Source organism: Herpailurus yagouaroundi, unplaced genomic scaffold, assembly GCF_014898765.1.
Source record: "Herpailurus yagouaroundi ecotype Mexico unplaced genomic scaffold, PumYag 185, whole genome shotgun sequence".
In the NCBI taxonomy this organism is placed as follows: domain Eukaryota; kingdom Metazoa; phylum Chordata; class Mammalia; order Carnivora; family Felidae; genus Herpailurus; species Herpailurus yagouaroundi.
Window position 1 is genome coordinate 24,037,403 of NW_024412416.1, and position 26,669 is coordinate 24,064,071.

The following is a 26,669-nucleotide window of genomic DNA, read 5'->3' on the forward strand; positions in this document are numbered from 1 at the left end:
CAAGTAAAGGCTTTGTTTTATTCAGGGATCGAAGCTCATTTTTTGTTTTATGAGAAATGAGTAGCCAACTTTTTCAATTTAATTACCTATCCATTCTTTATTAGAGAGTTTACTTACATTATTATTGTTTTGACATAATTTTCATAATTTGAAAAAATACTTGTAGAAAGCAGAAAAAGAGGGGGGAACCCCACCAAATTTGAATAATGAATGTAATATCTTTTTCTTTTCTTTTAGACAGATTGGAAGACTTGAAGGTGATTGTAAATCAGGATTGTTTGGCCCATGGTGCCTACAAAGATTTGTTGGGGAACCGAGAATTATTTCCTCAACATTTTACATGTTTTAAAAAAGAGAGACCTTGCCATTAAACTCAGGGTGGTGGTGGAGTTCTCCTGAAAAGGCGCTAGCGCCTTGGCTATTTGGAGTGCAGTAGAAATCAGGCCCCAGTGATTCCGCTTGGCGGGGGCGCTGGCACCCCTGCACTGCGGCAGGACCTCAGCACTGCGGCAAACAGTTGCGGTTGCGCAGCCAGAGTCGGAGGGGTGGCTAGCTGCGCATGCGCAGGTGGAACTGGTGTGATTAGCCCTGCCGCAGTGACTGGAACACAGAGTGGAGTGGTCGCCGGAGATGCCTGAAGGTCTGTTCTGAGGAGCGGCTAGCAGCGCGATGGAGCGGGCCAGGTCAGCTGTGTGGATGTCTTCCCTTAGAGACAGCCTAGGAAATACTCATTTTGGTTTGTTCAATATTCCAAGTTTGCCGAACTTGGAGTATTGTATATACTCGGAATCCGGGTCCTAAAGTTCTTTGTTCTGGGGAACTGACTGAGGATTTGAGGCTTGGTTGTACCTCCTCGGAAAGTGTTCTGTCCATGTCGTGTTGTGTCTTGGCTGGTATATATCACTCTAGTGTGTCCCATCAGATCCTTTCTAGAGTGGCCTTTTGTCCTTGAGATCTGAGGCCATGACTGTGGTTTGGGAGGGTACATTGTGATGGCCGTGGTGTGAAAGGCAGGGGAAGATATGATGGGATAGGATCAGTGGGGAGTCCACAGTACCAAGGAGGGGACGATAAGGTAGGACATACGGTAAAAGTGACAGTGGTATGGGGGGGGGCGGGGGACCAGGGTAGCTACAATGGCGGTGGTAAGGAGGGGTATTTGGGGTGAGGTGTCCACAGTGGTGGTTTTAGTAATGGTGGCCGCCATGGTGGTGGTGGGAGGGAGCTTAAGGTGGGCTGTTCATGGTGTCGGTGGTAGCGAAGGGGTCGCCATGGTGGCCATGCTGTTGGTTTGACGGTGAGCGAGGTGGCCACTGTTTTAGTGATAATGGAGGGGATGGCAGGGTGACCAGCAAGGTGATTTTGGTGGCCATGGTGGGCGGGGGCAGCAAGTGACCGTCATGGTGGTGGTAGGGAGGGACTGTGGTGGGGAGGGACGGCGGGGGTGGCTGCCATGAGGGTGATACAAAGAGGGTGGCACATTGAAAAGGGTGACCCACCAGGGTTTATTATGTGTGGGGGCGGTGGAGCAGCCATGCTATTGTTGATGGGAGGGGGGCGATTGGATGGTAGTGGGGGTGGTGATGGTGGTGTATGGGAGCTTTGGCCGAGTGGCCGCCACGGTTGTGGTAGAGTGAGCTTGGTAAGAAGGGGCATTGGGGTGGAGGCAGCGGACAGGGAATTTGGTGAAGGCCTGATGTAGTCGTGAGTGGTCCACAGCCCCTAGTTTGAGGAAAAGGGAGAACGTTCAGTTTTCTCTGACCTGAGGCAGTCTTAGGTGTTTGCCGCTGCCCACTGCTCACCTGAAGGGATGGCTGAAGAAATGTTTGTCTGTCACAGTCCCTCGTTTCTGTGGTTTTGGTGTAAGATTAGGGATATGGCGTGCAGAGCTTGCTTTATGAATTTTGTGAGAGTCATGCAGGTTCTGGGCTGTAATACTGCAGAGGTGTCTCTTGTTTGCATTGATTTTCTGCATTCGGAGTAAGGTTTTCGAAAGTCGCTTGGGGGCTCTTAGGGGTCCAGTGCCGCGTCACAAGCATTGTGCGACTCGCCAAAGATGGCTGCCGCTGCAGATGTGCAAATCTGCGCAGGCGCAACAGGGTAGGGGGCAGCCACCCCCTCCCCAGTGCCGCAGTGGGGGGAGGGGTAGTTTATGTAGCCTCTGCCGCGCGGCAATTTCAGCGGCATCCTCGAAGCGTGGTGCTAAAGGGAGGAGGCGGGCAAGAGTGGATAGCCACCCCCTCCAAAGTGCTGCAGTAGGGAAGGGTGCAGGATTTGGGATGCGCAGGCGCAACAGAAAACAGCGTCTCTGCCCTGCAGTGGGGCGGGCACCAGAGGAGGGGGTTTGCGCAGCCTCCGCCTGGTGGGGATGGCTGCCACCCCCCTTCACCTGTCCGCTGTAATGGCTGCTCCTTCCCTGTTGTGCTGCAGTGGGTGGAGGGAAGGAGGACACAGAATTGTTGAGCCTGTACCTTGAGGCACCCCCCCCCCCTTTTCCCCATAAGGTCACTTCCAAGGGGAGAGGACAATGAGGCAAAGGATTTGTATATTCTATGCCTGCGTGGACTGGCAGCCAAGCTGTGCCCCTGCCTTTCTATGGTGCTGTAGAAAGGAGAGATGGGGGCCTGGAGGGCAAGAAAGGCAAAACCATCCTATGATCCACAGTGCTACTGGTGCAGTAGATTTTAAATCTGTGTTCTGACTTTTTAGAAAGGCCCACCTTTTCATTTTCATAGATTCCCTAGGTTGTATTGTGAACAATCTAATTGTTGTTAATATTCAGAGGGGATTCAGTAACCCCTTAAACAACTCTCCTTCCTATAACATTTGATTTCCATTTTCCAGATTTGGTCACTCTACACCTGCATCACCTTTAAGAATGTGTTTTATTTCTTAATCTTTGGATATTACTTTTGTGATGTCGCTTTTATGGACAATTTCCTTAAACTGGGCATCAGGGCTTCTCCAGGGTTCTTAGGAGCTGAGAATTGTAAATTTCGTGTGCTCAAGAACAGAGGAGAGCATCAGAAGAGTAGAATGCTACGGGGGTGTGAGTATTGAATTAGGGAATTGTTGCCCCCGTTTTATTTTTAAAGTGATACTTTTGATCGATCAGTTTTGAAGTTGGAGTTACTATGAAAACTTGGTGAGAAAGTACAATTAACAAAGTAACTATTCTAGTATTCCGTATTCCACCTTTTGTGGGAGGTATTTTCAAGGATATTGTTTTTCTTCACAGGATTTTGATGGGCTTGCCTTTTTCTTTCTTCCTTTCTTTCTTTCTTTCTTTCTTTCTTTCTTTCTTTCTTTCTTTCTTTCTTCTTTCTTTCTTTCCTCTCTCTCTCTCTCTCTTCCTTTTCTTTCTTTCTTTTTTTCCCCTTATCTATCGCAAACAATATGTCTGGTTGTGCTGAGTTGGAATGTAATTAAGGAAAACGTAAACCCAGAAGCCTTGGAAAGCTTGTTGTGGAATCTTTCTGAGTAGTTTTAAAAATAGCAGAAGTCTGGAATTTTGTTGCTCATTTTTCCTACTTGTATACACATACTGCATCAAATAACTATATTTTGATTTAACTTCTGATCATTTTGGCTATTTGCAAAATGAGTGTGTATTATACTGGTCAGCCATTTTGTAGTTTTTCACTCAGGCTTAGGATCTCAATATGGCGGATCCCTTTGGAAAGACCTCTGAGGTTTCAAGGTCTCTGCTGAGCCTGTTGAATATTTGGCTTAGTATGTGGGCTTTTTGAAAATCATTTTGAAAATGATCAGTCAGTGTGAACCCTGTCTGTGGTTTAAAGTGAGGAAACAGTCCAGGGATTGTTGTATTGCTATCTAGGGCAAAGTACTGTCTGGTTTGGGTTTATTTAGAGATTATTTTGTATTAACTTGGTTTGCCTACTGCATATGTCCAGTGCTTCTTTGCTGAAATACTTTCTGTATATGTGGTGATGCTACATCTTTATTTCTCCCCTTTACTCTAAATGTGCTCAGATTTGTTTTTGAAAAATTCTACCTTTAAGATGTCAAGGCCTCAAAATTAATATCTTAATTTTTTTAATTGGAGTTTAGTTGACACAGAATGCTCTATTAGTTCCAGATGTACAACATAGTGGTTCAACAACTCTATGTGTTGTGCTGTGCTCACAAATGTAGTTATCATCTTTCAGCATATAGTGCTGTTGATGATATGGTATTTGACTTCCTCTGACTTGTTTCACTTAGCATTAACACCCTCTAGTTCCATTCATCTTGTCAAAAATGGAAAATTTTTACTTTTTATGGCTGAGTAATATTGTATGTGAATATATATGTTGCATCTTTATCCATTCGTCTATGGACAGATACTTATATGATTGCTTTCATATCTTGGCTATTAAAAATAGCACTGCAGGCAATGCAGGGGTACCTGTGTCTGTGTCTTTTTGAATTAGTGCTTTTGTTTTCTTTGGGTAAATACTCACAAGTGGAATTACTGAATCATAGGCTATTTCTATTTTTTATTTTATGATGAACTTATATACTGTTTCCCACCGTGATTGCACCAGTTTACATTCTCCCCAAGAATGCAATCAGTAGGTTGTCTGTTTGTTTTGTTGATGTTGTCCTTTGCTGTGAAAAAGCTTTTTATTTGGGTGCAAGCCCTATAGTTTAATCTTGGTTTTGTTTCCCTTGCCAGAGGAGACCCATGTAGAAAAATGTTGCTGAAGCCAGTGTCCAAGAAATTACTGCTTATGTTTTCTCTAAGGAATTTTATGGTTTCAGGTCTGACATTTAGATCTTCAATCTGTTTTGAGTTTCTTACTTTTTGACACTGCACTCTTGTGCTCAGATATATTTAGGAAGAATCCTTGAAGTAATCAGGGCATGAGTATTGTCTCAACCTGACAGGGACAATGAAGTTTTTGATCTTCAGTTTACATTTGGATTTTATTGCGGGTCCCCTTTATCCCCGCCTCTTTTGTGGCCCAGAGCCAGGAAGCTTGAGTAAGAGTTGTTGATGGTTAAGGTTGTCTCCTTCACTAACAAATGTTGGGTAAGGAAGTGATTTCTTTTGCCTCCTAATTCCTGAATGCTGATGGCTTAGAATTTACTTTTTAATGATACCATGGGTTTTGTTTGAGAGGAACTGACTTTGTTTATGAGATCTGTAGACTGAGATGACCTCATATTTTCTTTTATTTTTCATTCTTGAGATCTTAGTAGTTGAATTTCAGTTAAGTTTTTTTTTTCTTTTTTTTGGTAGGATATAAGGCATATTAAATATTTGACAATGTTTAGGCTACTGGGAAAAACATTGTGTGATCTGATCACTTTTAAGTAAGTTGTATGCCTAACGTGGGACTTGAACTCACAACACCAAAATCAAGAGTCCCATACCTGCATGCTCAACCAACTGAGCCAGCTAAGCACCCCATCTTTTTTCCTTTAAATGCTTATTTTCTGAAAGCTGGTTTCTAGGTTGGAAATGCAGTAGGAAGATTATAAATGCAAACACATGTGTGCATATTTAGAACAAACTTCTAATGTTATCAAAACACATCTGCTCATAGATGATTTTACATGTAGCTTTAAAAATGGGTTCAGAAAATTGAATAATTCGTATGCTGGTTCTTAAATGAACTCAGATCCTTTCATACTGAGCAACTGGTATGAAGGGGTAAAGGAGCTGAACATTTTCATTTTAAAGATTTTTTGGTAATGATGTATTCTTAATTATACTATTAGGTTAATCATAATTGTCCATGAACATAGACCTTTTTATTATATAATTTTAATATAATATTGTATTAAGTATATTTGTGAAGCCATGTTTCATCAGTAAATACTTAATTCCTTTTTGGGACTGCATGACATTCCATCGTATTGAATATACCATATCACACCATATTTTGTTTATCCATTTTTTGGTGGTTGTGCTTTGGGTGTTTCCACTTTTTGGCTCTTATGATTAATGCTGCTAGGAACAATCACACTCAAGTTAATGTTTTTTTTTATTTCATTCCCTCTAGGAGTGGAGTTACTGTGTCAAATGTTAACTATATTGTTCACAATTTTAGGAAGTGCCAGAGGCTGCACCATTTCATGGTCCGACTAGCAATTTCTCCACTTCCTCCTTCACTCCTGAGGTGTGAAGTGGTGTGTTTATAGTTTGATTTGCATTTCCCTAATGACTATAGTGATACTAAGTATATTTTCTCATGCTAATGTAAATTTGTATGTCTTTGGAAAGCCGTCTTTTCTAATCTTTCACCCATTTTGAAGTGGAGTTTTGTTATTATCAAATTATATACTCTTATCATTTAAAACTCTGATGTACAGATGTGATGTTTAAATGATTTCTCTTGCTTGGTTAGAACATTAAAGTTTTTGAAGCAATAAAGCACCTTGGGCTTACTAGAAAGCTATTTGATTGGATTACTTTGGTTCTAACATGAATTTTAAAATAGCAAAACAGTTCAGAGAATTAGCTTTGGGGCTATTTCCTTTGAATTCTGGCTTTCAAATAAGTATGTTGCGTAACTTTTATAAAACGTTTTTCCTTCTATCATTTCTGATTTAACATTTTTAAATTGCAGTTTTAGGAGTGGTTCCTGTAGTTTCTAACATGGAATACCAGGTGCAAGATTTCATGCTTAGATCCATTGAGCAGCCATTTTGTGAGCTGTTCTGCAAATCATAGGATGGTGGTAGCTTATGGTATTAGTTTTACTTTTTTTTTGCTTAAGCATCCCTTTTATCTCTTATTGTGCAAATCCTAGGAAAACAGCATTTGCATAGGAAGTTGCTTAAGTAGAAATTCTATATTTTCAGCTTTATGCTTTATTCTATTCTATAGGATCTATCCTAAAAAGATATTTTCAGACTAGTTTTGAAATCCACATTGCTGTTTTCTCAGGGTTAATGCAGGTATGGGTAGTGAGTAGGTCAGTGTATATAAATGTATTTCAGTGAATGTAAAGTTTTAATCTGTACATGTAAAAGTAAGTGGAAATACTTTATTTTTGCTTAACTGATACCATCTTCACCCCACCACACCGTGCTGTTCTCTGACATTAAAGGGCTTCTAAAGGGGAAAGTGGCTTTAGGATAGATCCTGACTGTTGGAAGGTATTCTAATATTAAAATTTTGTCTTGTTTATTTTCCCCCATTTTTATTGAGGCACAATTGATGTATATTACTACTGTACTTTTTTTTTTTTTTTTTTTTTTTGAGAGACAGAGAATGGCGGAAGGGGCAGAAAGAGGAGCAGACGGGATCCCAAGTGCTTGGGACTCTCTCTACTCTGACAGCAGAGAGCTTGATGTAGGGCTCAAACTCAGGAACCATGAGATAATGACATGGGAGGAAGTCAGATGGTTAACCAACTGAGACACCCAGGCACACTACTACTGTACCTTGTTTTAATTAGATTATAAGCACTTTAAAATCTCCATCATATTAAATACAGCTCTAAAGCAGTCTTTTTTTTTTCCAACGTTTTTTTTTTTTATTTTATTTTTGGGACAGAGAGAGACAGAGCGTGAACCGGGGAGGGGCAGAGAGAGAGGGAGACACAGAATCGGAAACAGGCTCTAGGCTCCGAGCCATCAGCCCAGAGCCTGACGCGGGGCTCGAACTCCCGGACCGCGAGATCGTGACCTGGCTGAAGTCAGACGCTTAACCGACTGCGCCACCCAGGCGCCCCATTACAGCTCTAAATAAGCCTTTAACTAAGTGGTTATTTTAAAGTTATTGAAGTCTATCAAATAAATTCCGCTTTCTGTTTCAGGGACCGCTTACACCTGAGACGGACCACGGAGCAGCACGTACCAGAGGTGGAAGTACAAGTCAAACGTAGAAGGACAGCCTCACTGAGCAACCAAGAGTGAGTACATTCTGGGTTGAGAACCAGTTTAGGTCATAATTATTTTTCAAATCAGAACAAAGTATAATGCAATGAGGGTGTATTGAAATGAATTTATTAATGAAAGAACCATAGGACTGTAATATAGAAAATATAGCAAAATGGTTAAATTATTCTTAAACATGTGGTACTAATTTCTGTTCAAAAATTTAGTAAAGTGCATTTCTTTTTATCCCATATGTGTATGTGGATTATATCTTCATTAAATTCTACATCTTTCAACTTTGATATTTAAATTATGCCTGTTTTATTTATGTTGTTACTAAACTACTTTTTCTATGTTTGCAAAATGTTCTATGCATTTGATGGAATGCTAATTTATATTTATACTTGGCAATATTCAGATTTTTATTTTTGCTTAGTGCATTTATCCAATTAAAAATTTGAAATGCATGGGGCACCTGGGTGGCTAAGTTTGTTAAGTGTCTGACTTCCGCCCAGGTCATGATCCCATGGTTTGTGAGTTTGAGCCTCACATCGGGCTCTGCACTGACAGTTCAGAGCCTGGAATCTGCTCCAGATTCTGTCTCCCTCTCTTTCTGCCTTTCCACCACTCACACTCTGTCTCTGTCTCAAAAGTAAATAAACAATTAAAAATTAAAAATTTTTGAAATGTACACATTTTTTTCCTTCTCCTTAGTTAGGATATCTACATGTAGATACACTTTTAAATTTAGATTTCCAGAAGGGGGATTTTAATATAAAATATATCAACATTTTTAATGATCTGATACATACTGAGTATTTATTGGAACTTGTATTTTGTTTCTAATCTTGACAGTATCAGTGGGTGGCATTTTTGGCCCTTTCGCAAAGCTGTTTCATTTTGTTATTTTCCACAATTACAAGTAATAAAAATACATGAGTATAGTCTCTTTAAAACACCTAACATTCAGGTAAAAAGTATTCACTTCAACTTACCATCAGTTGTTTCCCATTCCCTCCCTGGAGATAACCCACAGGTATGTAGATGTCTATATTTTGAGATATTTTTCTGTTTATTCATGTGTATGCACACATGGTAGGGAGAGGAGGAAGGCATACTTGTGATTTGTTTGGCTACATATGTAAGATTTATTTTTCTGCAATCATCTTGGGGGGGTCTTTGTATGTCACTGCATATAAATCAACCTTATTGTACAAATATTAGAGGAGGGGTGGTATGATAACATAATTACATTCATAATTAGCTTACTGATATTTAGGCTGTTTGCATTTCTTTTAAAAAAATTTTAATGTTTGTATATTTTTGAGAGAGAGAGAGACATAGCACACATGGGGGAGGGGCAGAGAGAGAGGGAGACAGAATCCAAAGCAGGCTCCAGGCTCTGAGCTGTCAACCCAGAGCTTGAAGTGGGGCTCCAACCCATGGACTTTGAGATCATGACCTGGGCACTCAAGGACTGAACCACCCAGGCGCCCCTAGGCTGTTTTGCATTTCTTAGCTATTATAAACAAAGATAAGGACAGTCAATTTGAAAGTTAATATTCATTATTATTTACATTTTATTTCTCCCTCAAATATAAGGCTTTTTTTTTTAAAGCTGTTATAAAATGGCAGTAACATTTTGTCTCCTATTTTTGTTATTTGCACATTTTACTTGTAGGAATATTGCAATATATTTTCACTTGTACATTTTAAATTACTGGTGAGGCTAATGATTTCCTCATTTTCCCTATTTTATTTATTCTACCTGACCTCATTCTTTTGTTACATTTTTATTTGGGGAATTACTTTGAAAAGAAGTATTTTATGAATGAATATTTTATATAATTTTTCCTTTATAATAGACTTTTTGCCATGTTAATTTTCTCTTATAAAGTAATGTCTTTCGTAACTGCAAAACTCTTAAAAGTGACATTTTCTTTTTTTTAACTTTTAAAAGTTTATTTGAGAGAGATTGAGATAGTGCAAGTGGGGGAGGGGCAGAAAGAGAAAGAGAATCCCAAGCAGGCTCCATGCTGCCTGTTCAGAGCCCGATGAGGGGCTCAAACTCCCGAAACCATGACATCGTGACCTGAGCTGAAACCAAGAGTTGGACGCTTAACCAATTTAGCCACCCAGACACCCCAAAAAGTGACATTTTCCCCAGAGTCTCTAGAAGTATTTGAGGTTGTTTAGAGATTGGGGTGGAGGTATTGAGGGGGGGGGGGTTCTTGAGGGAGATGTTTTGTTAGTGTTAATGGTTCTATCATATTTGTTATATTTTGTTAGAGCCATTATCTTATACAGGATCAGTGTGCACCAGCATAACAGGTAATCTCTTCCTCATCTTCTTTAAGCATTCCTTAGGTGTCATTTTCTTGTCTGCCTCTTTGGAAACATGTTACTTTCAAAGAAGAAGTAACTTCATTTCCTGACTTCTTCTGTGTATATTATATATAAATACTAGAGGGTGCTAAAATGAAGGAGGGGAATTTTGAGTTAGGGAAATAGTGTAATTTCCCCAGTAACCTCTCTCTGTTTTGAGAGTGTGTGATTATGGGGATGGGTAAGCAGTATGGATATTCTCTAAGCCCTGGTACATATGCTCAGGATTCTCTCAGGATTGGGATATTTGATAGTTATAGTATGTTTATTTTAATCATAATCCATAAATATCCCACCTTTTGCCAAACTAAAAGCCAGTATTCCTGAGAAATTGTGTGTACACCAGTTCTAATGGCTAATGAAGGATTGCTATTCATGTTGCATCCAAGATACAAAATGAAATTGAATAAAAACTAAAACTTTGCAGACAGAACATCCATCCCACAGACCAACCATAACTATTAATAGAAGCTAAGTGATTTGTACTCCTGAAATTGATGGTTAGTCTTTCTTCTAATAGATCTATCAAGTAATCAGTTTTGGATTTGGGGGCTGGTGAATGTCTTTCCTGTTTATTGATGTACTGTAAATTTGAGAGAATTTGGAGATTGGGGCCGGAGAGTCTTCTGGAGAGACCATTTTCTGTACCCCTTTCAGATGTTTTTCTTATTTATTTGTTTATTTATTTATTTATTTATTTATTTATTTATTTATTTATTTATTTATGTTTTATTTATTCTTGAGAGAAAGAGAGACAGAGCATGAATGAGGGAGGGGCACAGCGAGAGAAGGAGACACAGAATCCGAAGCAGACTCCAGGCTCTGAGCTGTCAGCACAGAGCCTGACGTGGAGCTTGAACTCATGAACCATGAGATCATGACCTGAGCCGAAGTTGGACGCTCAACTGACTGAGCCACCCAGGCACCCTTCAGATGTTTTTCTAAATTTACATTCTGCATTTCACAAAGTAAATGTTATGTGTACTGCATCTTATTTTCTCAGTTTTACCTTAATCTTCAGTTGGGTTTCAGGTTAAACCCAAAAGAGACACTCCAATAGGAGTTTAAAGAATCCAAAAAAAATTTTTTTTGGTTGAAATGTTTTAAAACCTTATTAGGTCAGGGGCTTGGTTGCCATTTGGTAATGAAAGGATTGGAAATGAGAACACCCAAATAAAGATTTAATTATTCATTGATTAGAATGGGACAATTTAAAAGCATGGGCAATGTAATTCAGATTCTCTGGAGTTAATGTAGACTTGACACATTAAAGGTACAGTTCTCCATAAGATGACCCTCAATTGAGATACCAGCTGCAAGCCTCAAAGTTTCTAGGCCACCTGAACTTTTCAACAGGTAGATATAATTCAAAGTTTCCATTATTTTCTCAGGTTCTGTAATTTGTTAGAATGATTCACAGAACTCAAGAAAGCACTATACTTACTATTAAGTTTACAGTATGGGATACAAATCAGGATAAGCCAAATGGAGAGACTTCTAGGGCAAGATCTGTAATGTCCATGTCCTTAGGATGTAATAGACACTCAGCACATCAGTGTATAGGTCATCAACCAGGAAGCTCACCAGAACTTTGTGTGCCTTCTATAGTTTTTATTAGAGTTCTAGTACTTGAAATGATTGAATAATTGGCCATTATGATTGAAGTCCATCTCACTCTATGCCATCCCTTCCCAGGAGATCAAGCTCAAAAGCCCCACACTCTAATCACGTGGTTGGTCTTTGTGCCTTGGCCAGCCCTTATCCTGAATCATCTTGTTAACATTAATTCAGGTGTGATCCAAGGGGCCCACCACGAATAATGAAGACACACTCCTATCACTTGGTAAACTCAGGTATTTAGAGGTTACTTCTCAGAAACCATGGACAAAGGTTAACACAATTCTTTATTATACAACAGAATGTTTAAACTGTTATTTAAAAACTGGGGCACCTGGGTGGTCCAGTCAGTTGAAGTGTCCGACGTTGGCTTAGGTCATGATCTTGTAGTTCAGGAGTTCCAGCACTGCATCAGGCTCTCTGCTGACAGCTCAGAGCCTGGAACCTGCTTCACATTCTGTGTCTCCCTCTGTCTCTGCCCCTCTCCCACACACTCTCTGTCTCAAAAATAGAAAACATTAAATTTTTTTAAATGTTATTTAAAAACTATGGAAAATAGTGGAATACCTTTTGTGAAACCTGTTTCCAAATCTAACTGCTATGGAATAGTTATATATATACATACGTACACATACACACACGTCACACACACATACTTAACAAGGGAAGATTTGCTGGTGATTACTTTTTATGCTTGTTTTGTTAGCCAGTAACACTTTGTACATTCCTTCATCATTCTTAGAATCAGATTCACAGCCTGATTACTGATCCATAGGGATAAGTTAAGGGCTTTTCTATGGAATTCCATTCTGACTAATAGGTAGTCAGTTTACAGTTTGAGACTCTAAAAAGCCTGGGCCCTGGTAGTTCCTTGTTTCAGGTGGTTACTCAGGAGTAAGAGAATGGATGACAGTCTTAACATCTCCTGAAAATGGCTTAGCAAATGCCTCACTCCTCTTACTAGGGGTTAAAGGATTGTTTCCAGATAGGATTGGAAAGTGAGTAATGGATATGGTACTGATGGTGTCTCCAACTTTTTTTTTTTAATTTATATATGAAATTTATTGTCAAATTGGTTTCCATACAACACCCAGTGCTCATCCCAAAAGGTGCCCTCCTCAATACCCATCACCCACCCTCTCCTCCCTCCCACCCCCCATCAACCCTTAGTTTGTTCTCAGTTCTCAACAGTCTCTTATGCTTTGGCTCTCTCCCACTCTAACCTCTTTTTTTTTTTTGTCTCCAACTTTTTAAAAAAATGTTTGTTTATTTAATTTTGAGAGACAGAGTGAGTGGGGAAGGAGCAGAGAGAAAGGGAGACAAAGAATCCCAAGTAGGTTCTGTGCTGTCAGCACAGAGCCTGATGCAAGGCTCAAACTCCTGAACAAGGTGATCATTCATTACCTGAGCCAAGAGTATAACGGTCAACTGACTAAGCTACTCAGGCACTCAAATACAGGGCTTTTTAAACCAAAAGAACTTTTTTTTTAAATTCCTTCAGTAGTATCCTACTTATCCAAAGTGGTAAGTATCCTGTTCCTTGCACATTGCTGTGTACACAGAGACTCCTGTTTCTTCTTAATAGTCTCTTCATAAGGTAATGGCATGCTCTGACCCTAATTGAGGATCTTTTTAAATGTAAGGTCACCACATTTTCTTTGGTATTGTTATCCATATAAGGCAAATCTCTTTTATATTTATGTGTATTGTGCTCTTGTCATAGGTGTCAGCTCTACCCAAGGCGATCTCAGCAGCAGCAAGTACCTGTGTTGGATTTCCAGGCGGAATTGAGACAGGCATTCTTAGCAGAGACACCAAGAGGTGGTTAAAGCAGTATTGGAACATCCAGGTTAGCTGATTTCCAAGTGAAAAACCAGGTTAGAGCTGATACAGTCATGGTCAGTAATAAATAATGTGCTTGGAGGTCACTTTAGTTATTTGGGATATATTAAAATTTTTTCCTTAAAAATTTCATATTACAAGCAGAAAGTTAAAAAATGTAAAAGCAATAGGATCTTGACATTCTTACCTTGATATTTTACTTTCCCAGTTATACATGCTTGTTAAGTAGTTTTACTCATATCTAAATTCTATTGATTTTTCAAATTAATCTTATATGAACATACTTCATTATAAATGGCTGCTAAATACTTGTGAATCAGTGTTTTGTAATTACCTTTTGTGAGAAACTTCATCTTTTTTCCTGGTAGTTTCAATAAAGCTTCAGTGGAATCAGGAATATAACCTTAGGGTACATTTTTCTAAACTGTATTACAAAGTATTAGTCTCTTTTGCCCTGAAAATAATAAGAGTGCCTGATGACGCTACACTTTTACCTGCATTGGTTGTTTTAACTACATATTATTTGTGCCTACTGAATTATAAATATACATCACATTCTTAAATAAGCTAAATAATTTCCCATGCATATTTGCTAACTATTCCTTTTTTTGTTTTCTCTTTTTTCACTTTTGTTTTCAACAGTGTAGTTGAATCAGCTGATAATGTATCAGTGTATTTGATTCAGCTGACAATGTAATAAAATATTATCCATGATTTTTTCACTGTGATGTAGATTTATTTACAGTCTGTCTTTCTATGTTTTATGTGACCTTAAAATTTTAAGATTTGAATGACTCCAGGGGTTTAATACACTTTTTAGAAACTAGGAGAGAAAGGGACCTTTTGGATGAATTTTCTTCTAGATTTTCTTTATTTCTATTTTATGTATTACCCCACAACTCAAATTAATTAGACTTGTTTATAGCTATTATTTTGACTTTTAAAGCAAAAGAGAAAAAATGTAAGTTTTCTGAGAAAAATTCTCCCCTGCTGAGTCCTTTACTCAGCATTCTCCAGTAATAATAACCTGGAATTGATTATAAGGCAATGGAATTGATTCAGGCAGTGGAATCTGATCATTGTCCCCAGCTGTTCTCAGAGTAGGGCCATCTTTAAATGACTCTGAACAATTGATTTTTTTTTTTAACCAGGAATGTTTTGGGTTCTCAGTGCATTTCATATACTCTTGTAAGTTCCTAACTATAATTTTATTTATTTATTTATTTACTTACTTACTTACTTACTTACTTACCTACCTACCTTACTTACATGAGGCTTGAACTTACCTCAAGATCAAGAGTCACATGCTCTATTGACTGAGCCAGCCAGGTACCCCTATTATTTAAATCCTACATTATAATCTATCTGCAAGTATAATTTTCTGATGTTATGTTTTATTCTAGTCCCAAGTGCTAGTTAAACAGCACTCATTTACTAGGATTATTCTACAGCAGGGATTGTTAAAGTATCTGACCCACTCACTGTCTGTTTTATAAAAAAAAAAAAAATTATTGGCACACAACCAAGTAATCGTATTTATGTATGGTCGGTGGCTGTATTTGGAATTACAGCAACAGACTACAATAGTTGTAACAGATTAAATGGTAGGCAAAGCCTAAAATTAATCCTCTTCCTTAAAGTTGACTGGCATCTTAGATAACCACATTCAAAGATGAAAATACCAGGTTGGGACAATGGATGAGTGGTGATACTATAGAATGTTGTAAAGAAAAAGGGGTTATAGGAAAGAGTGTATATAAATGAAGTAAACATTACAAGGTAGAGAATCAGATGAATTTCTGGGATGAGGGTCAAATCTAACAATTAGTCCAAGGAATAAATGTAGATGGGTAGGTTTTTAAAGATATTTTAACAATTGATATGCTTCCTTTTTTCCTATAAAAATCTAAAGCATCCAAGTGATAGCCAAGAAAAATGTGAAAGTAAACCAAAGATTTTTAAACCTACCATAAGGTTGAATTTTCTTTCATTTTGCCCATTTTCTTTTTTTAGTTGGAATCATGCTTTTAACAAACTTATTTTGTATTTATTCCACTTAAATGTATATCATTAATGTTTCCTCATTTTATTATTGCTCATAATTATGATTTGTTATGAATAAATGACAGTTCATTCATTATTTACTTTTCCCTTGTACTTGTTTTTTTTCCTAGTTTTACTATGCTGTTATAAACATTAGTTCTATATTTTAAAGATATATTTGGTATGTTAAATTTATTAGGATAAGAGTCTAGGATAAGGACTGCAGGCTATAAATATTAGTATGACTCTTAAATGTTTTGTTCCATTGCTGACAGCATCATAAGCATTGTTGATTGCCATTTAGAACAATTACTACTAGTGCTAGTTTCTCAGTACCATCTGTGGTGCCTTTTTTTTCTTTGATAAATAAACAGTTCCAAAAAAGGAAAATTGTGTGTGCACGTGTGTGTGCGTGTGTGTTGTGTGTGTGGGATTTAAACTGGCCTTGCTTTCTGGATGAATATTGTCCATTTGTTTGTGTTACCTCCTTTTACTTGTTAAGCTTTTTTGTATATTTTTCTGTGAAGGGTGTGCTATATTACAAGATTTGAATGAGCACTAATGCATTACCATTATTATATGATTTCTGATTTGCTTTATGTGACTTGGCTACGATTGACCATCCTTCTTTTTTAATGTTTATTTATTTTTGAGAGACTGAGCACAGGTGGGGGAGGAACAGAGAGAGAGGGAGACACAGAATCCAAAGCAGGATCCATGCTCTGAGCTGTCAGCACAGAGCCCGATGTGGGGCTCGAACACACGAACTGTGAGATCATGACCTGAGCTGAAGTCTGACACTTAGCAGACTGAGCCACCCAGGTGCCCCAACCATCTTGTCTTTTCACTTTTTTTTTTTTTTTTTTAAGTTTTGTCATTAGAAAAGTTCCCAAAAGTTTAAGAACTTCTGTGGAAAATCTTACAATGTTTGAGTCAGGGACTTGGGCCATTTATTTGCTTATGTGCCTTTTGATGTAAGGAGATTTATCATAACTGCCAATTCATCAGTGCATTATGATTTTGCTACTCTTTTCCTTTTCATGAGGCATTTTGCTGTCATTTGTTGTGAAGATATATTTGATCAGTCTCCAAAGTAATATATCATTTTCCTGTTACAAGGGTTCATGATTATAGTGTACTAAATTTAGGGATAAGAGATAACTTTCTAATTTCAGGTCCTATTCATTAGGGGAAGTCTTTCTTAACCACTCTAGCCAACCCCTTTTCTGAGTTGTAATATGTATGTATATCCCTTATTTTATACAAAATATTTTGTATCATATTACATGTCCCATATCCCCAGTTCTCTAGGTCTCCAGTTCTTTTTTTTTTTTTTTTAAGATATTTTGGGAAATCTATTTATTTTTTGTTTTAGTGTTTATTTTTGAGAGTGAGCACGTACAGATGAGCTGGGGAGGGGCAGAGAGAGGAGGAGACAGAGGATCTAAAGCAGGCTCTGTGCTGACAGCAGAGAACCCGATTCAGGGCTCAAACTCACAAACTGTAAGACATGACCTGAGCCAAAGTAAGATGCCTGACCGAGTGGACCACCCATGTACCCCTCCAATTCCTTAGTCTGTAACTCATATGTCGAGGTGCATTTTTATACTTGATAACTAGTTAACTACGTTTAGTAGTTGTGGAAGGGGTTTAGAAACTCAGGGTAGATGAAGGACAGAAGCAGGACTGACTGGCTTTCCCTTTTTATTCTTCTGCTATACAATTGTTCAAATTTATTGGTTTCTTACAGCTAAACTATGAATTAGGTCTGATAGTTGTGTGTTCACTGAAATGTCAGGTGGGACAGAACATTTCAAACTGAGACTGATGGGAAAATCCGTATTCTCAAATCTTTTTGGCATCTGAAGGTAAAAAGTTTTGTTTTGAATTTTAAATTTTTACTGGAGAGGTGTCACCTTAAATGCACACTTGATGCTGGTTTCCATTGCATTAATCCTTGTAAGATACCTTTCTGTGATTACATTTTTTTCCCTTAAATGAAATCTTGAAATCTAGCCCTACCATCTTTTAATTTTCTAATAATCACTGTCTTGTGGCTAAGTATTTGGTAGTATATCTCCATTGTTGATGGTAAAAAGGGTATGCTCCAGTAATAGTGTCTTATTGAGTGGTTAGCTTTTTTGTTTTGTTTTGTTTGCACTAACGGTGATATAAAAAGCAGTGTTACAAACTTTCCACGTTATTGAAAGATCCTGACATTTTGCATTTTAACCAGCTTTACTAATGTATAATGTATATACCATAAAAAATCACCGAAATTTTTGTAAATTTACTGACTTCAGTCATTGCCAGGAACTCTGAGAACTTTCCATTTTCAGAGTAAGGTCCCTTATGCTCATTTATATACATTCCCTGTTTCTACCCCCAACTTCAGGTTAACACTTATTTACTTTCTGTTGCTGTGAATTTTTTTGTTTCTATTTTTTTTTTCTGTTTCTGTAGATGATTTACTTTCTGTTACTATGGATTGCTGAAGATTTTAAATCTTAGTAGATATAAAAAATGAAAGTAGCTAATGACTAGAGGTAAAAAATATGTAAGTATTCTTGAATTTAGACTGCTTTATAGATAATCCTGTCAGAATTCAGAACATCTATATTATAGACCTTAAACTACTCCTGTGAGTTTGGGTTACAAACTACATTGATTTGGGGAGAGGAGGGCATGCCAGTCTGCTGATTTGAACAGATCTTTTGAGATCATTACATGTCAGTTTTATCCAAAACATTAAGTCATATACAATGTTGGATGCTGTAAAAGGGGGTATCCTTGATGTCATTGTATCTTTTAAGACCTACATTGGGTAGATGGGGAAAAGAGACAAGTTTATAGATATTATAGTCAGTTATGGTAAATGTTGGAGAAGTATGGACAGTGTTAAGGACAGTATAGGCATAAAGTCTTTAAGAAGAAAAATGCACAAAAAGTGCATGATAGTTTGCATTTGGAGAACAAAGGTTAGGAGATATTCTAATACCAGGAATTTATTTTTTAGAAAATCTGATACTCCAAAATTCTCATAATGTACTTAACTGTACATTATGTTAAGTATAACATAAATTTTTGTAAGTATAGGGAAACCTCTTTTCTACATCTTAACTGTACATTATGTTAAGTATAACATAAATTTTTGTAGGTATAGGGAAACCTCTTTTCTACATCTTACCTATTCTTACTGAACTCTTTCTTTCATACCATTCTGTTCTCTTTTGATCGAGTGTCATATAGTTCCACATGGAAAACTGTCCTCAAAACATTTCTTTTACCTTATTGTTTTGATGTTATGTTTCACAACCACTATTTTGATGATTTTATTTTCACATCCTAAAATACAGGATTCATAATTTACTGAATCAGTATACTTAGCTGTTTGCAAAATGTCTCCATTGAAGACAGAGGACAACAAGTTTACTGAAAATGTTTGTATTATTAAAAATAAAATTATGTCAGATTTTGTTTATGATACTAGGCTGCTTTTTTGCATAAACCAAATTCCCATTCAAGAGTAATATAATTTGTGTGTTTGCTTTCTAAATAAGTATAATTAGTAGTTTGAGATTTGTTTTCTAGTTTTGATTTGGTTGCCATACTCAGAGGAGTTTCCTTAGTATGTTGGGAAAAATGATAACACTGTTATAATCATGTTCTTTTGATTGCTAAGAAAATTACCTATATATCCATATAAGCAAGTAATCAGTTGTTTTATGCTCCACTTTAACATAGGACGTCATAAGCAGGTACATGATAATGCAGTTGGTTCTTGGTAAAAAAATTATTTAGAATTACTTTGAAGAGGTTTTGGCAGGGTCAAGGAGGGGGATTTTGAGGTTGAAAACCTTTAGGTGGCTTAGCTAAGAACAAAATTTTAACTAATTCAGGAGAATAATTCAGATGGCTATGAAGCTTAGGGATATATCAAAATGTTGAAGTTGAGATGATGGGTTAACTTAGGATCAGAGAATGAAGCACCACCTAAAGTAAGGATGAAAAAAGAAAACACTACATTTTTTGGAATGGAAAATGAAAGTGATTTTTTAGACATTTAAAAATGTCTGCATAATATAAAAATTTAATAAACACTGTCAACTTTAAGTGTGTAAAATGTGGAAGTTAAGGTCAAGGAATAGTGAAATTTGGTGTTCATGTGGTGGGTATGGAACATGGGAGGTGTTTTTAAATATGTCTGTTATGGTGATTTTCATGTAAAATTGTCTGCCTGTTTTTAAACATGGTAGATTGCAGTGCAGCTAGATCATGCTTTCCTCTGCAGGCTCCATCTACTGTTTGAAGCTTCTGCCCCAAGCTTGCATTGTTTGTAGGAGAACCTGCGTCATACCTTTATCTGTAGCCTTCCCTTAGGTATTAAGAATCCTGAAACCTTTCTTCGGACATTGGATTTGGTGGAACAGCAACCATGGTAAGATGTATATTAAGGCAGAAGGGTGAAAAGCTATTGGAAGGGCCTAACATAATAGTTTACCAGAGTGTGGGGTGTCTTTGTGTTCTTGATGTTAGAGACAAGAAATCAATCTTTAGAGATCGCATCTCATTGTGTGGAATATCAACTGAAGAAGAGCTATATCCCTTTTCCTATTTTAGTGATAAAATGATTTGGAAAATATCTTTTTTTTTTTTTTTTTTTTTTTTAGTTTATATATTTGTTTTGAGAGTGAGAGAGAGAGAGCAAGAGGGCCATGCAGAGAGGGAGAGAGAAGCCCAAACAGGCTCTGTACCGTCAGTGCAGAGCCCTACACAGGACTTGAACCCACAAACTGAGATCATCACCTGAGCTGAAGTTGGCCCTAAGCCACCCAGGCACCCTAGTTTGGAAAACATCTTAAGAGGGATCTTATATGTGAGAAAATACAGAAGAGTTTTGGTCATGATTTACATGATTTACAATAATAACGGACCATCCTGAAGATGGAGGACCCTTACTTAGGTTACAGTAGACATGAAACGGAGTGGGGCACCTGGGTAGCTCAGTTGATTAAGCAACTGACTGCGGCTCAGTTCATGATCTCACAGTTTGTGAGTTCGAGCCCCATGTCAGGCTTTGTTCTGACAGCTCAGAACCTGGAGCCTGCTTTGGATTCTGTGTCTCCCCTCTCTCTACCCCTCCCCTGCTCATGCTCTGTGTCTCTCCATCTCTGAATAATAAATAAACATTTTTTTAAATAAAAAAAAGAAAATGGAGGGATTTAGGACATTGGGCTTAGGTAAATACACAATTAGTCTGTCAAGAGATACAGCATCCTAATCAGGTTTGTGGTTCTATTAAAGTTTAGATAATTGAGAGCATGTATTCTGTTAAAGTTTAGATAGTTGAGAACATGTATTCTCAACAGGAAGGATATCCCAAGGCAGCAAGAGTTGATTTTGAGAAGTGGAAAGAATATTTGATTTTACAATGGCTTGTGGTGTTCCAAAGGACCACAGGATATAAATACAGATACAATATTATCAACATTTTAAAATTTCAGTGGAGTGGGTGATTTAGGATAAAATTTGTAAAATTTCAGAGAGAAAGAGGGCATGTGTGCCCACAAGTGAGGGAGAGGCAGAGAGAATCTTTTTTTTTTAAGGTGTAAGAATTAGTGGCCTATTTTTTATTTATTGTTTATTTATTGAGAGAAGAGGGGGAGAGACAGAGCGAGAGAAAGAGAGAATCCCAAGCAAGCTCTGCTTAATCAGTGCAGAGCCCAATGTGGGTCTAGGTGTCGAACTCACATACCGTGAGATCATAAGCTGAGCAGAAATCTGGAGTCGGACACTTAACCAACTGAGCCACCCAGGTGCTCAGGGAGAGAGAGAGAGAATTTTTTCTTTAAAGTTTTTATTTATTTTGAGAGAGAGAGTGAGAGCAAGTGGGGGATGGGAAGAGAGAGGGAGAGGGCGAGAATACCAAGCAGGCTCCTCACTGACAATGCTAGGCTTGAACTCACAAACCATTAGATCATGACACGAGCTGAAGTCAGATACTTAACTGACTGAGTCACCCAGCTGCCCCATGATAAAAATATTTTTAAAAAGTGCCTTAGTAGGGTAAATGAAACGAAAACAAGTTTGAGAAACATTGATCCAAGTTCTGAGTAGGAGGAGATACAGGGTTTGATATAACTAGGACAGAGGCCTTTGGGGAACTAAATAGTGGTTTGTATTTGCATTGGGTTGATGGGAGTTGGAAAGTTTTTTTGATGGAGGTAGCAATTTCCCACTGTTTGGATAGATGTCTAGGGGAAAAGAAATAGTCCAGGGTCAAGTGTTCTGAAGGAGGGTGGAATTTGGGATTAGAATTGGGAAAGGAGAGGAATCAGAATACTAAAAGGAAATTAGATTTGTGAATCTGATGGGGAAGAAATAGGATGATGGGAAACTGCATAGTCATTCTGAGAAGTAGAGGGTTCCACAGAGTAGAGTTGACCTGGGTCTAAATTTGGTCCAGTATCTTGACTGTGAAGGTATTTTTGGAGACAACATGGGAGGGAAGATGTGTTAAGGAAACAAAGTTTGGATTGATATAGGAGTGGGGAAGAAATGGTGGGGAGGGTTATAAAGTAATTGCAGACAGCTTTTCTTACTCATTTCAGACTGTGGGAAAGAGCAGCAAGATGCTGCAACACATTGACTATAGAATGCGATGTATCCTGCAAGATGGCCGAATCTTCATTGGCACCTTTAAGGCTTTTGACAAGCATATGAACTTGATCCTCTGTGATTGTGATGAATTCAGAAAGATCAAGTAAGACCACTTTGGGTTTGGATAATGGGATATTGAGGGAGAGGATAATCGGAGTAAGGGATTATAGAGGGTAACTGAAGGAGGTAGGGTTAGTCTGTTTTCTAACCTCTTGGCCTAGAAGATCAGAGTCTCCCACTCTTTTTTTTTTAATGTTTATTTTTGAGAGAGAAAGAGAGACAGAGGATGAGCAGGGAAGGGGCAGAGAGAGAGACACAAAATCTGAAGCAGGGTCTAGGCTCTGAGCTGTCAACACAGAGCCCGACGCAGGGCTTGAACTCATGAACCACGAAATCATGACGTGAGCCAAAGTTGGATGCTTAACTGACTGAGCACCCAGGTGCCCCTACAGTCTCCCAGTCTTGAAGTCATTGTATTTACACTACTGTTTTAAGTTTGCAAACACAGTTATGAACTGAACTTGGAATAGAACTGTACTGTATGAGCAGAGTATCAAGTTATATTTATTAAAAAGTTAATCTTATTAATAGGTTAAGTTCTGTGGTATTCCTTTGGACTGAAGGGATCTTATGAATAACAATTTACTCTTCATGGTTGAGGAGTTAGGATATGATTAGAATACTCTAGGCCAGATTTAACATTTGTTCAGCCAGCCTCTTTGCATGCACCTTGTTTTGTCAAAATCGTCATGTTCAGTGTTGACCTGGTGTCAGTTCTTAACCCTCTTCTATTATATTTTTGATTTGCCCATTTAATTTCTTCAGGAATATCCTGTGTGCTTGTACCTTACCACATTAGGCTTCCCTCTTTGTACCTGTGACTAGGGAGCTTCCTTTCACAGAGCACTGTTGACCCTCTGCAATAAGATCACAAGAATTGGTGGATCTTAGTGGCATCCTACTTCCATTCAGTTGACTTTTCATTCAGAGTATTTGAGTTGGTATTTGTAATATCTCTGGACACTCAAGATGGCTTTGTTTTTTATCATGGGGCAGAACTTACAATGTATCACTCTTGACTCTTGGCTCCATTTAATTTATTGCCACAGTCTATGATATACTATTCAGAATTTTAATTTGCCCATTTCACTTAGGTTTTATTAAAAATGAAGAAAAAGGTAGGTGATGCTCACCTTCACCTGCCTGCTGTAGTCTGTTCCTCTCAGGCAAATTTGAATAGAATTCATAACATATGCTTTATCTTTCCCTTTTCATGTATTCTCAGTCTCCTTCCTGTGCAACAAGTAGGGTTATATCAGAAATTCTAAGATGGTGAATGTTTCAGTGTTATTTTTTTTTGTTTGTTTAAATAATCTAACTTTTTACTGAAAATAAAATAAACCCTTACGACATTGATAAATACTGAAGGCATTTGATGAGAACTTTAGTCATATTAATTTCTCTGTTTAACATCTTTCACTAAGTTATGGGGATAATTTCACATGGATAATGCTTTAAATTGTGCATTTTTCTCTGTGATAGTACTCACAGTTTTTGAATGATATTGTGTCAGTAGCTTTTAAGTATGTAGATTTTTGCTTCTGACCATTGTGACTTTGTACAGAGTTTTTTTTTTTTTTAAATTTTTAAGATTTCCCATGGTTATATAAGTGATATAAAGGCCAGGAATACAACAGTGTCTCTAATTCAAAGCCTGTTTTTTCTTTATCATTTGGTATGACCTCATTGTTCCTGTTCCCATTTTAGTTGTCTGTCACCCAAATTTACTTAGTTGAAAATGATTTAAAAAACATACTTCCCATTTTAACATGAAAACACATTTTTGAAAGTTTTAGCCATATCATTTTCATCTGAGTTTCATGAAGAAGAAATTAGTTTTGCTGTAGTATAACATTGAGGGAACATTTTGGAAAATTTTAATAGGAAAAGGGCTTTAACATTTACCCTTATATGTCAGTGAGTCTAGTGTTTTGTTTTTGCCTTTGTTTTGTCATAACTTAGTAATAGCATGAATATATTGCCATCAATTATTGTCATGTGTATGTGTTATTAAGGTGAAATGTAAATATTTTAGTGAGTGATCCCTAACTTACCTTACTAAAATTTGTTTCTGCTCTATAGGCCAAAGAATGCAAAGCAGCCAGAACGTGAAGAGAAGCGGGTTTTGGGTCTGGTGTTGCTACGTGGGGAGAACTTGGTCTCCATGACAGTGGAAGGACCACCCCCGAAAGATGTAAGGAGTACATAGGGCAGGACAGAACATTAGTGTGGAAGGACATAACATTATTTGAGATGATGCTAAATCAAGGTACAATGAGGCACAATAAATAGTATACATTTGTTAAATAAAATGTGCCGAGCACTTAATGTCAGTTCTTGTCTGTACTTCAAGATTAAGGACTTTCTATAGAGTTATTCTGTGGGTTGGGTACTACCTAGATAAGGTTAGAAGTGTCTTATTTGTATTCACAGTTTGACAGATGTACATTTAATCTGCTGAATGCCTCCATGGTACACTTGTCTATTGCTGTGAATATAGAACTAATATAAGCTGGGTGGTAGGAAAAATGGTGGAAAGCAGTGATCTTTTAGGAATAAGATTATTGATAACTTTGGTAAATCATTTGATTTCAAACTAATTTTTCTTGTTTCAGACTGGCATTGCTCGGGTACCTCTTGCTGGAGCTGCAGGGGGTCCTGGGGTTGGCAGGGCAGCTGGCAGAGGAGTGCCAGCTGGTGTTCCAATTCCCCAGGCTCCTGCTGGATTAGCAGGCCCTGTCCGAGGGGTTGGGGGGCCATCCCAACAGGTGAGGAACTAGGAGGTTTTATATTATTGAGAGAAAGTGCCCAGAGGCAGAGTAGATTTAAAAGCCTGAGTGTACATCTTATACTATGTAAGCAGCATATGCTATAGAGAGTGATGAAAGACAGATATACATTAGGAGGGGAAAAGATTAAAGAAAGCCACCTTGGTAAGAGTTACTTACCAGTATTGGTAAGTAAAGAGAAATATGGCTGGGTAAACCAGAGTTGAGAAAATGTAAAAGGACTTACTAGATTAAAATAGGGCATGTTAGGTTTAAAGGAGGATGTGTTAGTGCCAAGATTTTTTTAATGAAAATAATGGAAGAAGTAAAAAAAAAAATTCTATTATTTCATATTTAATAAGCTGTGGTATTCACCATTTATTTTGTATGTGAATAATGAGAGGATGTGCCTTACCTTTACTATATCTGACCATGCCTCCTCAGGTAATGACTCCACAGGGAAGAGGCACTGTAGCAGCTGCTGCAGTTGCTGCTACTGCCAGCATTGCTGGAGCCCCAACTCAGTACCCACCAGGACGGGGGACCCCACCCACTCCTGTGGGCCGAGCAACACCACCTCCAGGTAAGGAATCCTAAGGAAGTAAGAGAATTTGGTTCTCAGATATATTTAGGTGTTTTGTGAAAACATTGTATCATCTTGAGGAAGTGATAACTAAAAATACCATAAGAAAATACTGAACAAAGAACCAGCCCTTTAAGTACCTCACTAGTTGCTTGGAGTATATTTCCTACTTTTAAACAATACTTTTTAATGAAAATCTGTGGACTCTTGTGTTGAGGATGGATTTATGTGGTAATGGTCCAGGAGAAATTCTTCAACTCTCTGCTTAATATTTAGGCCCATTTCTTTAAATACTGTTTTGTGTTTTATTCTGTGTTATTTGCTGAGTTTATTTAGGACTTTATTTCTGCCATTTTTCTTTTCTAGGCATTATGGCTCCTCCACCTGGTATGAGACCACCCATGGGCCCACCAATTGGGCTTCCCCCTGCTCGAGGGACGCCAATAGGCATGCCCCCTCCAGGAATGAGACCCCCACCACCAGGAATTAGAGGTGAGTGGTTATACTTCTGCACAGTGGTGCCAGCCGGGCCCTTGAATATTTATATGATGTTTTTCTAATGGTCCCATGGAATTTTGCTTTTTTTTTTTTTCCAGGTCCACCTCCCCCCGGAATGCGTCCACCAAGACCCTAGGATACTATTGATCCTTCTTAAGTCACTTTTTTCCCTGCAATGTCTCTTGTGAAACTGTGTAGAGTGTTTGTGAGCTTTTGTTCCCTCTTTGCTGCATTAATATTAGCTAATAAAATGCACAGAGCAATTAAACTGCAAGGTACTGCTGTATGTTGTACATTTTTTTTTTGCCTGTTGACTTTGTTGAATTCAGAATGAAGACTGGGATTTTTCTAGTCTTAAAGTTATTATGGATGAGGTGAAT

General features: G+C 37.9%; 2 protein-coding genes across 5 annotated transcripts; both read left to right on the forward strand.

The window, feature by feature from the left end:
* The first annotated feature begins 551 nt into the window (after positions 1-551).
* Positions 552-20,100, forward strand: SNURF (SNRPN upstream open reading frame). Of its 4 annotated transcripts, XR_005796274.1 has the most exons (5): positions 552-683; positions 7,773-7,868; positions 13,559-13,684; positions 14,829-14,865; positions 20,012-20,090. XR_005796274.1 is itself a non-coding variant. In XM_040493870.1 (4 exons), exons 1-3 carry the CDS (start codon positions 670-672, stop codon positions 13,662-13,664), a joined length of 216 nt encoding a protein of 71 aa, XP_040349804.1. In that variant the 5' UTR covers positions 552-669; the 3' UTR covers positions 13,665-13,684; positions 20,012-20,100. The 4 variants fall into 4 exon arrangements, 3 of the variants coding, with proteins under 3 accessions (XP_040349804.1, XP_040349805.1, XP_040349806.1); XM_040493870.1 differs by lacking the exon at positions 14,829-14,865 and having other exon boundaries at positions 20,012-20,100; XM_040493871.1 differs by lacking the exons at positions 14,829-14,865; positions 20,012-20,090 and adding an exon at positions 14,320-14,399 and having other exon boundaries at positions 13,559-13,712.
* SNRPN (small nuclear ribonucleoprotein polypeptide N) lies at positions 20,044-26,563 on the forward strand. The gene is made up of 7 exons (XM_040493868.1): positions 20,044-20,158; positions 22,332-22,483; positions 24,523-24,634; positions 25,056-25,208; positions 25,653-25,791; positions 26,158-26,283; positions 26,388-26,563. Exons 1-7 carry the CDS (start codon positions 20,156-20,158, stop codon positions 26,423-26,425), a joined length of 723 nt encoding a protein of 240 aa, XP_040349802.1. The 5' UTR covers positions 20,044-20,155; the 3' UTR covers positions 26,426-26,563.
* The last annotated feature ends 106 nt before the right edge of the window (positions 26,564-26,669 follow it).

What these genes read in the sequence shown, in the direction of transcription:
- SNURF (XM_040493870.1), top strand. An exon ending in GCCTCACTGAGCAACCAAGA is followed by an intron (nt 7,869 to 13,558) that starts GTGAGTACATTC and finishes CTCTTGTCATAG; the next exon opens with GTGTCAGCTCTACCCAAGGC.
- SNRPN (XM_040493868.1), top strand. An exon ending in AAGGACCACCCCCGAAAGAT is followed by an intron (nt 24,635 to 25,055) that starts GTAAGGAGTACA and finishes TTCTTGTTTCAG; the next exon opens with ACTGGCATTGCTCGGGTACC. An exon ending in CCCACCACCAGGAATTAGAG is followed by an intron (nt 26,284 to 26,387) that starts GTGAGTGGTTAT and finishes TTTTTTTTCCAG; the next exon opens with GTCCACCTCCCCCCGGAATG.